This window comes from Trichogramma pretiosum, unplaced genomic scaffold, assembly GCF_000599845.2.
Source record: "Trichogramma pretiosum strain Unisexual culture from Peru unplaced genomic scaffold, Tpre_2.0 scaffold75, whole genome shotgun sequence".
NCBI lineage: Eukaryota > Metazoa > Arthropoda > Insecta > Hymenoptera > Trichogrammatidae > Trichogramma > Trichogramma pretiosum.
The window spans coordinates 389,931-399,699 of NW_019641613.1; the positions used below are offsets into that span (position 1 = coordinate 389,931).

Below are 9,769 nucleotides of genomic sequence, written 5' to 3' on the forward strand. Positions count from 1 at the left end.
TAGGTAAATGAATGTTAGATTAAAAACATACGCACTACCCTTCGTTTAGATAATCAGATAGGCATTGACAGCACATATACTTACGTATTGTTTGATACGTACAAGCAAGAGAGAGAAATATATCTCAACGAAGTCAATCCCAGCGGGCACTTATACTATCATAATATCGATAAAGATGTTTCACATCAATAGACGTTTATAGCGTAGGTGGGGGGGGGGGGGGGGGGGNGGGGGGGGGGGGGGGGGGGGGGGGGGGCAGGAGGTGAGAGGGGATCTGAAATTTTGGTTTTGGAACCTTTTTACCATGTACTGAGGCCTCCCTCGTTATACGCGGGGGTAATAAGACCTTGCTCTTATGGGAAAGAGGGGGTTACCTTCCTCGACCTTCGAGGAAGAACTGTTAGTATGTACATTTTACCTATAAATAAACGTATTTGTTAAGTAATTTATCTATTAATATATGTTTATTTCAAAATATCTTTAGGTCCACGCGCGCCGCCCCGCGCTATTCATCTCGATATCTTTAATACTTGTAATCATTTCTCCATCCTGGAAAACATGGTTTTTGATAGATTTTTGCCTCCTCTTTCGATTGGTGCAGTTTTAATTGAAATCGGAGGATACATTTTTTGGATAAATCGACTTAAACATTCAAGTCAATATCTAACCTCAAAATCAATTTTTAAGAATTTTTTGAGTTACACCACTAGAAAGAAGAGGAAAAAAATCTATCGATCCATGGGTTTGGATTTTTTTTCTGACTCTTGGTAAACGTTTCCGAGCGAGCTAAACATACGGCACTTTCGGCCAAAAGTGCCGTAATCGCGCGGGGTGGCCGACTTATGCTGGACGCGCTCATATGCAGTACTTCAAATCTATAGAGTTTATTCTATATAATTTAAATCTATTACCGTCAAACGTATATTCGAATTTAGAATGAAGTGATTTTAACGTTTTATTGCTATTACAAAGCGATCGGTGTCAAAAGTGTTGTTTCGATCTAATGTTCATTTATTATGCATTCAAAAGTCTAAAATATAATTTTAATCGAGTTCCAAGTTCAGGGTCTTTGAGGGCCTATTGAGATGGTCGAAAAATGCGAATGATTCGTATTTTTTTGGCTTTGATTATATTTTAAAAATATCACCAGCATTTTTTTGCCACGTGTATGTACTCATTCGAAATGTTACTTTTTTTTCTATCAAAAGGTATTTTTAAAAAAATTTTCAAAAGTCGTGCACAAATTCTGTAAATGAAAAGAAACATTGTCAAGGGTCCGAAATATAGCGCATTCACCCCATATCAATGAAAAAATTCGACATTTTTTTTTTTATAATTTATTTACTTTGAATAACATGAAAAGTATACAAATTGAAATGAAAAAAATACTACAATAATGATTATTGCTTATTTGATTGTTGACCTACAGCCGCCAAGTAAATATTGTATAAATCTTGGTTCGTAAGCTGCTTCAAGATCAGATCACTGCACTCGAGCGGAAGTCGGTAATGTATCAGATCCATGAAATAATCCAGGGCCCACTGCCGGAAAAACCCTCTCGACGCCATCTCGCACAGATGCTCGTTGCAAGCATTTCTATTCCCTTCGGAAAAACCCTTCCAAATTTGAGATTTATCCAGCTTCAAGTAGTCCGCGTACGTAAAAATTTTCGCCACCTTTTCGGCCGGTAACTGGATCAGTTCGTACAGCGACAGGCTCGGATTGATCATCAGCTCTTTTGCTTTGCTCGCGAACTCCTCGTCGTTGAGACAAAATTTTTCGAGGTGCCCCGATTTCTCGAACAATGCGTGCTTATCGAACAATTTCATGACCAACAGCGCCTCGCTTTTGTCCAACTCGTATCCCCTTTTCTCGAGGCTATGGACGACGGCCGGGGCGTGAATTGCCAGCCTCAATTTAAAGAAATTAGTCAGATGAGTTTGTCGACAAAAATAACTCTTGCTCGGGAAAACGAAGTTGGATAGATCGGCACCACGATCCAAGAGGAGATCGACTAAATTCGGGTTGAAATGACTCACTGCCAATTGCAGCGGTGTCCGGCCGTTGTCGTTCAGGGCGTCGATCCACACCGACTGATTCAATTCGTCGTTCACCTTGAAGAACATCTTCATCAAGACATCGTCGCTTCTCTCGCAAATCAGGTGCAGAGCAGTCGATTGCTTCGCATCGACCATATTAGGATCGGCGCCTTTTCTCAGCAGCAGCTTGGCCGTCGCCGCGTTGCCGCTAGCTAGAGCCAAGTGCAACGGTGTGTTGCCCGAATTGTTTAGAGCATCGACCTCCAGCTTCCGATGTTTGTCGTCGCTTATACTGAAGACCATCTCCAAGAAGCTAGAAGGGTAGTGAGGACTGATAATGTGCAGACAAGTGCAACCTTTCGCATCGGCCAAATTTGGATCAGCTCCGCTATTAAGTAGCAATGTGGCTATGTCCTTATTGTAATCATGTTGATGAGCTAGAGCCAAGTGAAGCGGCGTATCGCCGGTTTCCGTCACGGGACAATTGACATCCACCTGGCCGAGCTCGAGGAATTGCTCGACGTCTCTTTGGCGGCCGTACTGACAGGCTACATGGAAATGCGACAATCCGAACTCGTCGACGTAGTTGGCCTCGAAACTGCGATATATTCGGAAAAGGTGATAAACGATTCCTTCGATTTTGCGTCTGGCCGCACGATGCAGCGGCGTGGTGCGCAGCAGCAGCGGCCGCGGCGGCGACGACGATGGCGGCGGCGGCTCGTCCCTGTAGCCCCCTCTGACCAAAAACTCGACGAATTTGTAATGTCGATAGTCCATCGAGTCAGCGTCGCGATCTCGTTTGCTCCAGTGATTTATGAAATCGCAGAGCAGACTCTCGATCTCGTCGGCACTGAAAATGCCCCGGACACTGGGAAATTCGACCATGCGGTCGATCACAGGGTGGAGTCGACGAAGAAATTCGAGCCGTTCCTTCTCGATTTCCAAATTGAAAAATTCTCGCAGCCTCCTCAATGCCCCGGCACTGTAACTGACCAGCATGATTTAACGCACTTTTTTTTTTAATCACTCGTTATATAGCACCGCACCGCACGAACTCGAAGCGTCGACTGTAAAGAAGCACGAAGCGTGTCGAGCCGATACGTATACGAACTTTCACTTTAGCGTATGTAGGGGGACATTTAGAGATCAGTGCGCGCCACGCGTGCTTAATGTAGACTTTGTTTCAATTCACATATGGCCTATGGGTATTCGTGGAAATGAAGAAGCCGATCTACTAGCCAGAACAGCAGCTAGAGACGGTCCCTTGCTCGACAGACCGATACCAGTGACTGACCTGGTCAGTAACTTTAAACAAGTATGTTTAAATGAAAGTAATGATATTTGTATTGAATTAAGTAATTTCAAAGGATCATTTTATTTTGAACACTTTTATAAAAAAGAGAATAAGACATGGTTTGCTGGTCTCGGCCAGTCGAGGAAGACTATTGTTTGTATTAATAGATTAAGGAGTAATCACTCCTCATTAAAATCTAGTCTTTTGCGCAAAAATATCGATCAGGATTCAAACTGCGAATGCGGTAAAGATTATGATACTGTCGAACATATATTTTGGTATTGTGAGTTACACAAGGAACAAAGAAAATCACTGTTATATAATTTAAAAATCGCGGGCTCGCGCCGTCCACATCATTTAATTAGCTTATTAGCCTCTGAGAATAGAGATGTAATTTTTAGTATAGGTAAGTTTTTATACGATATAAAATGTAAAGTCTGATTGTATTAAAACAACTCACTTTATAAGTGGCTATGTACATTTATTTAACGCCATTAAAACTATCAATCAATCAACTTGATCGTTTCTATTATTCTTGACGAGTAGGCTACACCACGCGGCAATTTTCAATTTACCCAGGAAAGCCTCTAAATAATCGAAGAAAAGATAAGTAAAAGGTGAATCTCGTGAAATTTTGATATTGGCATGATGATCTCGCATTGAAGTACGAGAAAATTGGTGTAACGAAACGAAATAATCTAATTAATATAAGAGCCATTGCGATTATAGATCGAATTGAACCCTCTTAGAGCCAACTTCATGTGAGTACAAGAAATATTTTAGTGTCATCTATATACGCCCTCTGTCTGTAGTTAATAATATCTTTCATATATTAAATTACATACTCATAAGAGTTCCATGCGCGCGTAGCGCGCACATATTAAAGTCTAGTTTCTGTCAAAATTATACGTATGAATTTATTACGAAAAACACCCATAACAGAATATAAATATCACTTTTAGCAATTATTTGGCACATCTCTCAATCTTTTTTTCTTCATTTGTACAAACGTGTATATAAATAAATAATTACGATAAATTATATATAAAAAAATATATAATAATGAAAATTATGCAATCGAGTATTACAGTTTCTCTTGATTCACACGCGCGCAGTGAATGGCACACAATTAGAATCTACCGATTCACCGGTACTTTCTGGCGCGCAGCTTGAAGAACAGCGCCGCGAAGGCCACGCAGTCCAGCAGAAAGTACAGGGCGACCAGGAACGTCACCGAGACCAGATAATTCGAGTTCTTCATGTCGACGATCTCGAGCAGGGTCTGCGGCGCACGGAAGTGACAGTACTCCTTGGAGCACGGCATCTTCGGCCTGTTGGATCTGTAATCGACGAAAAAAAGACGATCGATGATAATTTAAAAAAAAAAGAAAGAAAAAGTTTTGAAGAACGTTCACTCACCCGTAGACGGCCACGACGACGCCCTCGAAGCCGTACTTGATGAAGGACACGTGAAACAGCCAGTGCAAAAATTGCGGCGCGTCCTTGAGATAGACGAAGAAGCCGCCGAACACGAGGAAGGGCATGATGAAGAACGGGCCGAATATCACTCCGTTCTGTATGTCGAGCAGGGTGCCGACGATCAGGCCGATCATCTGCGAGACCAGGCCCACGAGCACGTACATGGCCAGGAACAGGCCCAGCCGCGTGGCGTACGGCTCCGGGTACTGGCCGCTCATGTGGAACACGACCAGCGTGTAGACGGTGGCGGCGCACACCTGCACCGGCAGATCGGCGAGCTTCTGGGCCAGATAGAAGCTGCGCAGCCTGTACCAGCGATTGAAGTGCTCGCGGGTCAGGATCGGCAGCTCGGCCGGGACTGGGGACAGAAATTTCGTGTCGATCGATTAATTCAACGAATCGATTCGGAAAACGTGATGCTGTACCTTGTTGTTGTTTTTTCAAGTCAGAGAGCTGTCGATCCTTTCAGACCCAAGCCCAATGGTTTTGGAAAGACAACATTCGTAATGGAAATTAACAATTAATTGGCGGTTCGCAAGGCGATGCCTAATGAAAGACCCTTTTTTATAGTGACGCCTAACTGAGACGGAATATTGCAACAATGATTACTCCACTCAATTTTAATTTTTAGTTATTCAATAAACACGGAGCGATAAATTTGACCTCGGACATATAAAAAATATGGAAATTTCAAGATAGTTTTAAGTTTCAAATATGAAAAGTGGATAAAAGTGTGCCGAAAATGTTTCAAAGATTTTATATAAAATTTATAGAATTTTTAACATGTTTTATCCGATGAGAAATTTTAGCTTGTTGAGTATATAAAAAGATTTATAACATAGGCAATTGGATCGAGACTGTAAGGAAGCAGTGAAATTGAAACTATAAAATTGTACGTAAAATTACGAAAACTCATATGTGTTTAAATCCGATCTTTGATTTAATCACCGACGGAAATCTAATTATTATAAACTTTTAATAACTTTCATACACTTTTATAAACTTGAGTAAAATATCAGATTTTGGAAAAAAATGCATAAAAGTTTATAGGAGGTTTTAAATTGCTTTTTAAATTTCAAAAAAAATTTTAGTCAGATGAAACTTTTATGAAATCTTCGAAATACTTTTGTACACTCGTACTCAGTTTTTAATTTAAACTCAAAATTACCTGAAATTTTTGGACAAAAATTGACAATTCTGAGAAAAAAAAATTATAAACTTTTTAACATTTTTTTGAACTGAAATACAAAGTCAAATCTGAGAGACTAAAAATTTCCTTAGATGAAGTTTATGTAAGCGTATGACAATGTTCAAAAGTTTACAATACTTCACATTTTTACAACAGTAACACATGCTCCAGAAGACAGATTACTCACAGGTGACGAGGGTCGCGCTGAACGCGCTGTACATCACGAACATCAGGCTGAAGAACAGCAGGGCGAAATTGTCCAGGGCGTGCGCCGCGTCCTGGCCGATTCGAAAGAATATCACGCTGACGAGCAGTGCGACGCACAGGTGCATCGTTAATCGCGTGAAGGTCAGCACTCGATCGCGCGACAGCCTCAGGGCGTTGCGTTTCAGCAGTATCCAGAGCTGTCGCCAGAAGCCCGCTGCGTAGTAGGCCTTACCGCCGCTGCCGCTCAGCTCGTAGAAGATCGGCGTCGACGGCAGCGGCAGCCTTGGCGCCAGCTCGTAGTCCAGTTTTTGCGCCTTGGGATGTGCCGGAATCATCGGAGCCGGTGGCGGTGGAGATTTACTGGAGCCCGCCACCGGTGTCGGTGCGAGCTCGTCCTCGCGCAGGACGCGCCATCGCTCGCACAGGCCGTTCTCCGAGGCGGCGATCATGCCCGGCAAGTGATCGCCGTAATCGCCGTTGATCACCTCCAGCACTGCGGATGGAAAAATTTTCATGAAGATTAGCATTCAAACGCATTCAAAAAGGATAAATTTCATCTCTCATCGACAAATGACACACGTAATCATTGTTTTTTTTTTCAGACAATTCTCTTAAAAAAAGTAATTCAAAATTGTAGTAGTAGCAATTTTTTTCAATTAGATAAAATCTCCTCAATTTTTGTATTCTACGACTTTTCTCGACTATTCGCTCACTCACCGCTTATTTTTTAATAAATTTTGACTTAGGCACCGCCTTTATTGCCGTTTTATTCTTGTTGACATACACCTAAAAAGGCGTAACGATTTTATCATGAGTGTGAAAGACATTGTTTTTCGTCGATTCAGAAGATTATACAGTTTGAAACTATTTAGGGTATAAAGTAAGAATATTAAACAATATTGCATAATTTAACTACATTACTAATGGTCTTATGACCAAATAATGATTATAACCGTTTATAAAAATTAAGATTAATTTTCAACTACTTCAAATGCCACAATATTACTTTCAGCCTTTACCACTAGATGGCGAGTACCCTTATCTGCCCAAACCTACAAGTGGCAAAGTCAATATATTTGTTTTTATGCTACCCCAGCCTAAAGTAACATTCTGGTTTCAAAATTTTTTTGGATTCATATTCTACTTTAATCTCTGCGCACTCACGAAAATCAGCCGGATTGTGATAGGTCGGACAGTCGAGTCGGCAGCTGTCGCGCAAAAAGTTCACCAGCTGGCCGGCCGAGCCGGCGTAGCAGCATCTGCCCTCGGCCAGCACGTACAAATGGTCGATCATGTCGAAGAGCGAGTCCGAGGGCTGGTGCACGGTGCAGACGATGGTGCGTCCGTCCGCCGCCAGCGACTTGAGTATGCCGAAGCACTGACGCGACGTCACGCTGTCCAGGCCCGAGGTCGGCTCGTCGAAGAACATGATGGGCGGATTGCTGATGAGCTCGAGGCCGATGGACAGGCGCTTCTTCTCGCCGCCCGACAGACTCTTGGACAGGGTGCGACGGGCCTGGTCCAAGCCCAGCTCCTTGAGTATGACGTTTATCTGCAAATTGACAGATAAGCGAGTAATTGCGGCGCTACTTATGTATACGACAATTGAGACGAATTGAGGCGTTGCGCACTTTACGGGCCATTATCTCAAACGAGCGAGTTAATTCGAAATAATGATTCGTCGCGCGGACGCACTTACGGCCTGCTCCTTGTCCTGGGCGGTGGTGTCGAGCTTGAGATCGGCGGCGCAGCGCATCGCCTCCTCGACCGTGAGCAGCGGCTGCAGATTGTCGTCCTGCATGATGTAGGCCGAGGAGCGCCTGAACGCCCTGATGTCGCGCTCGCGGCCGTTCACCTCGCACCTGCCCGTCACATTCTCGATCCTGCGAAATACGTGAATGAGATTACGCGCGAATTTTTCGGGGGTCATATATAAAGTTGCGTGTGTGTGCGCCTCACGTGAAACCGGCGAGTATGTCCATGAGGGTGGACTTGCCGGCGCCCGACGGCCCGACGATGGCGATCAGCTCGCCCGGCCGAAAGTCGCCGCTTATCTGCGACAGCAGAGCTTTCCTATCTGCACGGACACAAGAAGTGTAAAAAAGTGATCGTGAAATTAATAAATAATTTATGTACACGTGACACCTATATGTCATTGTATGCCTATCGTGACCATCGACGCGTGCCGCAATGAATACTCGATATCTAGGCATCTCATAACAATATACAATATATAATAATATATACCTTTGGTTAAGAAATTCGACCTGACGGTGTAGCCGAGCTCGCTGAAGGTGAGATTCAGCTGATTCGTCCGGCTGGCCGTGACCGGGGCCAGCATCTCCATCGACGACATCGTGCCGTGTTGCTCCATTTTCGAGCTCTGCCTCGACAAATCCATCTCGCTCTATCTATCTTCTTCTTTTTTTCGACTCTGTATATTATAATTTCGCTTTGTTTTCGACGATATAAATTAATTATTGAAATATATCATTCGGTCGTCTCGAGGAGTATGTAATAATCTGCATCAGTCGAGTCTTATCTCCATACTGTATTCGTGTGTGTGTGCGCGCGCGCGTTATTGATATGCAAGTCAACGAATGCCTCTCTATAGATATTTTCGACGCGATGCCATTTACTGCTCTCGAGCAGATAGATGATTATTACCCAAGTAGAGGCACGCGCGCGCGCTCGTATAAACACCGTTCACTTTTAAAAGCGTCTACTCACATAAGCACACGCTAGAAGAGTCAAGCGTCTGTGCGAAAGACCGCAGGGAACGCCTTGGAAAATGTTCGTTTATACGATATATTTCCCGCACTTTGGCGCGAAAACCACTGCACTATACTGCCTTGACTCCGAAGCTGTTTATGCATATGTATGCATTGTGCGAGCTCTGGTGTAGACGAAGACGACGACGACTACGACGATGACCGACCGACCGACTGATGATGATTAAAACTCGTTTTTCTTACACAATCTTTTTCTCGCTCTTCAACGCTGAGGAGAATAATGTATCTATAACGACACACCGTATGCAACAATGTAAAACTCGAAGAGAGAAAAAAACCTTCACCCACGCGTTGTATTTCCGACTCTTTTATTATTTTCTTTTTCTTATTTATTTTTCGTACTCGTCGTAGACGAGACGCCGACGCACCGGAGCAGCAGAAGAAACAGCAGCAGCGGCGTCGACGAAATGTGTACATATATATACACAACGACGTTCGGCTCCGCCGCTGTGTAGTGTTCAACTGAGCAAGAGTAGTAACATGCGAGTATCTATTAATGCGCGCCTCGTTTGCGAGCAAAAAAAGAGAGAGAGAGAGAGAGTCGGAGCGCAGCTGCACATGTGCTGCATGTGTACATACAAACACACGTACATATATATAGTAAGGTTGCGCGTTTAAAAATGTGCGTGTATACACAACGCACACAGACGCACAAATGCACACATATATAGCTACATATATCGGATATCTTATGTAGCGGTACGAAGAGGGGGCGGCGTAAAATATACTCGTGTGCGTGTATACATATGTACGCGTCTCCGACGAAGGG

At 43.5% G+C, this 9,769-nt stretch overlaps 1 protein-coding gene across 2 annotated transcripts; it reads right to left on the reverse strand.

Annotated features, from left to right (window-relative positions):
* Nucleotides 1-3,599: 3,599 nt before the first annotated feature.
* LOC106653620 (ATP-binding cassette sub-family G member 4-like) lies at nt 3,600-9,441 on the reverse strand. Of its 2 annotated transcripts, XM_014373131.2 has the most exons (7): nt 8,456-9,441; nt 8,168-8,285; nt 7,908-8,091; nt 7,373-7,760; nt 6,189-6,701; nt 4,753-5,170; nt 3,601-4,673 (listed from the first exon to the last, which is right to left on the reverse strand). In XM_014373131.2, exons 1-7 carry the CDS (start codon nt 8,607-8,609, stop codon nt 4,478-4,480), a joined length of 1,971 nt encoding a protein of 656 aa, XP_014228617.1. In that variant the 5' UTR covers nt 8,610-9,441; the 3' UTR covers nt 3,601-4,477. The 2 variants fall into 2 exon arrangements, with proteins under 2 accessions (XP_023314458.1, XP_014228617.1); XM_023458690.1 differs by lacking the exon at nt 8,168-8,285 and having other exon boundaries at nt 3,600-4,673.
* Between the last annotated feature and the right edge of the window lie 328 nt (nt 9,442-9,769).

Coding starts and splice junctions, on each gene's coding strand:
- LOC106653620 (XM_014373131.2), bottom strand. CDS start 8,609: ATGGATTTGTCGAGGCAGAGCTCGAAAATGGAGCAACACGGCACGATG. Junction 8,092..8,167: donor GACATACTCGCCGGTTTCAC/GTGAGGCGCACA, acceptor CGTATTTCGCAG/GATCGAGAATGTGACGGGCA. Junction 6,702..7,372: donor TCACAATCCGGCTGATTTTC/GTGAGTGCGCAG, acceptor TTCCATCCGCAG/TGCTGGAGGTGATCAACGGC.